General features: G+C 31.9%; 1 protein-coding gene across 2 annotated transcripts; it reads right to left on the bottom strand.

The window, feature by feature from the left end:
- Positions 1-1,682: 1,682 nt before the first annotated feature.
- On the bottom strand, positions 1,683-4,017 carry LOC108999038 (zinc finger protein CONSTANS-LIKE 4-like). 2 transcript variants are annotated; one of them, XM_035688171.1, is made up of 2 exons: positions 2,168-4,017; positions 1,683-1,997 (listed from the first exon to the last, which is right to left on the bottom strand). In XM_035688171.1, the coding sequence occupies exon 1, from the start codon at positions 2,642-2,644 to the stop codon at positions 2,192-2,194; it is 453 nt and encodes a 150-aa protein (XP_035544064.1). In that variant the 5' UTR covers positions 2,645-4,017; the 3' UTR covers positions 1,683-1,997; positions 2,168-2,191. The 2 variants fall into 2 exon arrangements, with proteins under 2 accessions (XP_035544064.1, XP_018831379.1); XM_018975834.2 differs by having other exon boundaries at positions 1,685-2,012; positions 2,168-4,016.
- Positions 4,018-7,052: the final 3,035 nt, after the last annotated feature.

Here is a 7,052-nt window from a genome sequence, read left to right as displayed (position 1 = left end):
TTAAACCGGAATGATCACTGGAACGAAATTTAAAACATTGGCAAGAAGACTAAAATCATAATTTATTTCAAAAGTTTAAATTAATAAAAAGAGGTAAATTTAATTATTTATTTTATATTTTTAACATTTTTCTTTACGTGTGAACTAGACTCTCATTTAATAAATAATATCAATATGTATAATATTTAATTAAAAGGATACAATGCAGAGATATGATTCAATGATCCCTACTCTAATATCATACCAAATTATCATTTATTTTAAAACTTAAAATTAATAAAAATAAATAAATTTAACTATTTATATTATATTTAAAGACAGTCCATGAAAAAAAAATATCTTTTAACGTGCATACGTAAGAAGTGGCTGTCATTTCAGGTGGCAAAAGGCTATGTGCAACGAGAATGGTTATTTATAATTAAAATATATTTAATAAAAAATAATTATTCACAACTAAATAATTTTCTTATATCGAGAAGAACATCATATGTGAGAAAAAAGGAAAGTAGAATCCAAAGATAAAAGAAAGGCAACCAAAATGTCACCAATCTTGATGCATGCAGGGATGATGGATGAAGGTGAAAGAGAGTATCAAATTAGGGACAAACCACAGCCACACAACGCTTTCCCTCTCTACAAGCAACATTAAATTTCAACCACAAAATCCTCGTAAGTATAGCCCAGATCTCAAACCCCTTTCTTGATTCCTTACTTTCCTTTTTCTGAAAACGTAATATATATTAGTTTATCAACCCATCCTAAATCAACTTGCAATTTTAATACTAATTCAGGACTTATGGTTGGCACGTGGGTTTTGTCTTAAAGCTTGATCCTGATCTTCCCCTGGCCAGCTTCTTTCTCTTGAGGTTCCAATTATATATGCCTTTACTTCTTATCTTAATATCGTGTAATTATTTGTAGACCTCTCCAAATTAGATGCGACAATCAGTCATATCATGGTTCCTGTAAATTAAATAAATTCTATACTGTAATTCTAAATACAATCTTAAAATACATATGCAAATCTTGTATACTTTTATTAGAACTATAAATATTATTTTTATAATACTAAATATTGTCGAGCGAATATCAGACTCTAATATTAAATGAATAATGATATCTATACAATATATTTTATTATATATTTTACATATTTTAAGATGAAAGATATTTTTATAAAATAATATTATTTTTATCTCTCATTTAAAATATAATTGAATAAATTACCGTGTTTAAATATTTTTCTTATCGAATTATGCGCATTCGTTCGTTTCAGACCATTTCAGCTTTTCAAGTTATTTGTTAGGAAATGAGCAAAGTCTACACTGATCGTACAGGCATAATTATCACTGTTTAAATAGTGAAACATTTGAATTAATAACAAGTAAAAATCAGGATTTTTTTTTTATATTTTTTTATGTCCATATTGGACAATAACATGTAAATTATATAATATTTAATATGAAAAATAATTTACACATAATATTTTCTTTATAATATTTTATAAAAATATATTTTATATGAGGTATATTTTTGTAAAATAATTTATAAAAACAATATCATCTTAAAACATAATTATAAAATATGTTATGTAGATATCGTTATTCTTCTCTATGTTGTATTGAAAAAATTCGAATTTAAGCTAAAGCAAATAAATTAATCAAAACTCTCTGTTCAACAAAGTACATTCCACTGACATATATGAGTGAGCAGAGACTTCTAAGTGCCCAATCCAAGATCAAATGATAATGATCATAGTTACAAAAATTGCTTCCAAGACCTCCATTATTATAAGAAAATAAAAATAACAGAAAATAAAATTAAAATTAAATAAATAAATTTGCCTGATATCAGATGGAAGTGGTGCTATAAACCGTGTTTCTATAGAATTTCTCCAGAAAGTCTCTTGGTCTTGGCTTGCTTCAGCATTCCCAAATCTGCTCGTCACTACTGTTTTGCTATATATCCTTATGGCTCAGTAGAGAGAACTGGCAACCCTGATCATCCTACTTCTGTTAAGAAATTGATAGAAGTTTGAAAGCAAAATCATAGAAAAGAAAAACTAAAAATATATAACATATATAACCCAGAAGAAAAAGGAAAAGGAAAAGCAAATCTCAAAGAGTTAAGAGTCTATCTGGAAAAGGAAAAGAGAAGAAAGGCATACTTGAGTTTGAAACTCTGCATTAATCTAATGTATACCCCTCCATGAAGAACTTGAAGTTGGTGGAGGCGGCGTAGAAGACCATGGAACTACTTGATTTTCTTCTTCATCTTCATCATTATCTCCTTGACCATCATCATCTTCTTCTTCTTCAAAGTTGTCATCGCTGTCGGAATCATCATCATCGCTGTCGCCGACGCCATCTGCACCGTTATCATGGTCGTTTCCTTCATTTCCTGCCTCGTTTTTAACATTGCTATTCACACAGATTTCACAGACCGAAATAGTAGGACCGAGCTTTGGGCCGGAGCCATTCCAGGGCGTTGAAGACTGGCAGACATGGCAAAGAAGTGTTCTTGAATGCTTAGCCACCAGGAAGTTCGCACCATGAACTCGAGCATCGCAGTCCCAACAAAGGCTAGCTTGATCGGACTCGCAGTACAAGTTTGCTGGAGAGTCACAGAGCTCGCACTTCTTCATGATCTCTTTCTCTTTCTATTTCAAGAAAAGAGTACTGCTCAAGTCTTGAACCTCTGGTCACATCTAGTGCTTATTTTCTGGGCCAGCTTTTATTTCTCTTACAAAGCACCTCGGACTATAAAATAGAAATAAAGGGGCCACACGCTGCAGAGCAACTTGCAACTGTTTATAATTAAAACTCCCTCTCTTCTCTCTCCCTCTCTCTCCAAAGAGTTTTAAGAAGTTGACCCATTAGCTGGTAATCAAATACACAGGACAGAAAATTCACTGATACAGTTGGCCATATCGATCCTTTGCAGGGAGAAGCATATGGAAGGTAGAAGCTTGTTAAAAGAGGGCTTCTTGTACTTAACCAGGTTGATACTCACGACATAAACTCCACTAACCCTGCAGTGCAGAATTCAAGCCTTACTTCCAACCAGAGGATATCACAAGATCCAAGCCATATCAGTCCTCAAGATCAGCACAAGTACAATGGACTCTCCATACTGTCCAGAGTCTATTGTTGATGAGAATTACATCTAGGTCTTTTTTAACTTTTATAGATTATTTGTTTAGTTGTACAAAGATCATTGTATTTATTTTACTCATGTAATCTCTTTTGAACTCTGTATATTGAAACATCATAATAATATTAATGGAGTCATTGAGTTCTGACATCGATCCTTCATTCTGAATACTTACATGGCTTAGGTCTATACCACACACGACCCTTATGCTAACCAACTTGCTGCAATTGGTAAAGAAAGGAGATGAAGATGATCTCATGTTTTATATTGTGAGTGGTCTCCACCCTTCTTATACACCATTTGTGACCATTTTCTCATTTGCCATGAGAAACTTCTGTTAACTCAGAGTTTCTCAACTTTGAAGCCTTGCGGGCATCTCATCATCATGTTGTTCAACCTGAATCTGGCACCTATGCCATGTTTTCCAACAAACAGGGCAAATCCTTTCCTCCTCAAAAGAACCCGTCAGGAGTTTCCAACAAAAAGCTCCTTCAGATCTCCAGCCTAAACCTCGTCCTCTCCTAGACAATAGTAGCTATCTCGGTTTCCACCCTCAAATTCTCAACAAACATCCACAACCTTTAGCAAGCAAGGACAAGTCCCTTGCCAATTTTGCGGCAAAACTAACCATCAGGCTCTGGACTGTTACCATTGAATGGGTTTTTCAAACCAAGGGCATCAATCACCTTCCCAACTTGCTGGTGTGGTTGCTCAAACCAATACCGCTTATGTTGAAGAAAATGATCATCCTTGGTATGTAGGCTGCTCTTGACAACGTCACAATCAAATAACCATCTCAAGGCCATGATTGTGTAACTGTGGGAAATGGCTCTACTCGTCCAATTGCTAATACGGGTTCTTCTACTTTACTCTCTAATGGTTCTTCTTTATACTTGAAACAAATTGTTCACTGCCCTCAAGCTTTTGCCAACCTTTTATCTATTCAAAATTTTTGTTTTGATGACAATTGTCATTTTGTTTCAACAGTTTATTCATTCATTATGTTAGACAACCAAACCGAGAGAGCTCTTTAGTAAGTTTGAAATTACTATTTGATCTAAAAGTTTAAATTAATGGAAAAAGATAAATTTTATTATTTATTTCATATATTAACATTCATCCTCACGTGTGGATCAGACTACCTCTCAGTGGATGGCTCAATATGTGAAATATTTAATTAAATGAGATAGAGTATAAAATCAAAGTTTAAATTCAAGACCTCTATTCTGATACTATATAAAATTACTGAAATTATCAACAAATATCACATAATAACGGTACCATCAATAGAAGGAATAGGAGCAGGTCCCAGACATAACAAAAATAAAAATAAATCTAAAGCATTATTGGATTCGGATGGAGCTAAATAAAATGAAGTTTGTGCTTTTGATTTGTTGACAAGTCACAAACTAAATCATTTTTATTTGTAAAGATAGGAAGTTTATTAAAAAATAAAATATGACAAGTTAAAAGTAGATTCGAATGGCCAAGTTGATAATATCAAGTATAAGTGAAGCACGCTCACCAATTAAAACAGCTTTGAAAGAAGATGAGGATGGTGGAGAGAGAAGGTAGAGGCGATCTTTAATTGATCCGCGGAGCAAAATTTTCTCCTTTACGATGCATTATTTGGAGAGTTGATTTGAAGAGACTAGGGTGCGTACTGGGGGGTCCAGCTGGACCTAATCCCAATAACTATCAATTATCTTTGCCTTTTTCCAATTTTGGTGATTGCTATGTGCATGAACTTCTATGTATGTAGACAGGAGCTTTTACTTTAGAGAAACATGCTGCCATGCATAGCTTAGCTTTTGCTCTTGAGCTGTCCATAAGCTTCATATTTTATATATTTATTTAAAATTATGTTATTTTATTATTTTATCTTATTTTATTTTTCTTTACTCTTATCTCTGTGTTGATACATACTCTTTCCCATTATGAATAAAGATGCTGTGACAACCTTGTACTGGTCATGTTTTAGTTTTCAAATTAACATGTGGAAGTGGTATATAGCTTAGTTGCTGCTAGTGATCTTGATGTCTACAAACGGTGCATATATGATGATACATGAATGCAGACAGGAAGAAGTTGCACATGAATATTGTTTGTACATGAAATTGAGATTCCTTTTACTGATCTTATTCAATGAACATAATCAAAACGCTGCTTCTAATGATTTTCTCAATTAAATTATGAGTCGGGCTACTCTGCCGTCCAGAGTAACCTGCTCTATTTGACCGATAGTTATATTTTGTAATTTTTTTTATTCACATTTTTTTAATATTTTTAAATATTTTTAAAAAATAAAAAAAAATACACCAATATAACTAAAATCACTTTTTTAATTATTAAATAAAAAAAATCTGAACAATAAAGTTGAGTGGTTATATTTAATTTTTTCCTTAAATTAATTAGAGCATGTTAGTATTTTTAATAATTACTTTTCTTTCCTTTGACTTTTGTAGCCGCTGGTTAACGGGCGTATTTTTTTTATGGCCTCAATTTTTACTTTATTGGTTTTACTTTATTATGGCTTTATTACATTTGGATGTTGGCCTCTAGTTTCTTTTTCGTTATGTGCATGTTGTCCAGATTTATTCTTTATTCCGTTTATATATATTTGTTTTGTCTTTTAATACGGGTGTGACTTATATTTGAGAAAAAATGATATAAGAAAAATAAGTTTAGAGAGTATATATTTTTAGAGTATTTTCAGATAAAAGAAATGTGTTCTTTTAGTGGAGTTTTGATCTCAACCACTTGTACATGATTGGTTTGGGCTATATGACGATCAGTTGGACTGTTGTATTCTGGAGGAGTCAAGTCAAAAAAAATTCTGTTGCATCGGTTAATTTGAGACTTTATACACCGCAGAGGGCTTAAATCTCCTTAAAGAGAGTGATATTTCCATGTCTCAGTCCAAACTAATTTCATTTGAATGTTAATTTCATTGTAATTTTTATTACATTATTGTATATTTCATTAACAATTTTAAGTAGAATTCAGATGGAGTTTATGATTGAAAAGTGCACGGAAAGTGATGGACGTCTCAATAAGCCCTTTCAATTTGTTGGAAGGTGGTGGGCAGATTATGGTGCCAATAGTCATATCTGCTATGATAAAGGTATATTTAAAACTTATACTTCTTTTAAAGTACAGAAAAATATTACACTTGGTGACTCTAGTAAAACCAAGGTTGTTGGGAGTGGTGAGGTTGAACTGAAATTTACCTTTGGGTATATTTTGAAGCTTAAAAATGTGCTTTATACACCGTATATGAGGAAGAATTTGAAATCAAGTTTTTTACTCAACAAAGTGAGTTTCAAACAAACTATTAAATCCGATAATTTTGTTATAACGAAAAATTGAGTTTTTGTGGGCAATGACTATATTTGTGATGATATGTTTAAATTGAATGTTGAGCATAAAGCATCGAATGTTTCTATTTACGTGTTTTCTTCTTTAGATTTTTGGCATGCACGTTTATGTCATATCAATAGTAAATATGTTGCTATCATGAGTAGTTTAGGATTAATTCTCAAACTGACAAAAGATTTTCAAAAATATGAAGTTTGTAGTCAGGCAAAAATTACAAAACAGCCTCATAGAAGTGTTGAAAAAAATACCAAATTGTTAGAAGTTTGTTAATTTGAAGGAATTTTAACCAGTGGAAGAAATAGATATTTGATCACTTTTATTGATGATTTTTCAAAATATACGTATGCTTATTTATTAAAAAATAAAAGTGATGCTTTTGAAAAAATTCAAAGAATTCCTCCATGAAGTTGAAAATCAATTTGGTAGAAAAATTAAAATATTTAGAAGTGACAGAGGCCAAGAATATGATTCAAATGAGTTTAATACTTTTGTTCAGTCCTTGAGAATTATTCATGAAACTA

Source organism: Juglans regia, chromosome 3 (assembly GCF_001411555.2).
Source record: "Juglans regia cultivar Chandler chromosome 3, Walnut 2.0, whole genome shotgun sequence".
Classification (NCBI taxonomy): Eukaryota; Viridiplantae; Streptophyta; class Magnoliopsida; order Fagales; family Juglandaceae; genus Juglans; species Juglans regia.
This window is presented reverse-complemented; position numbering and strand designations above follow the sequence as displayed.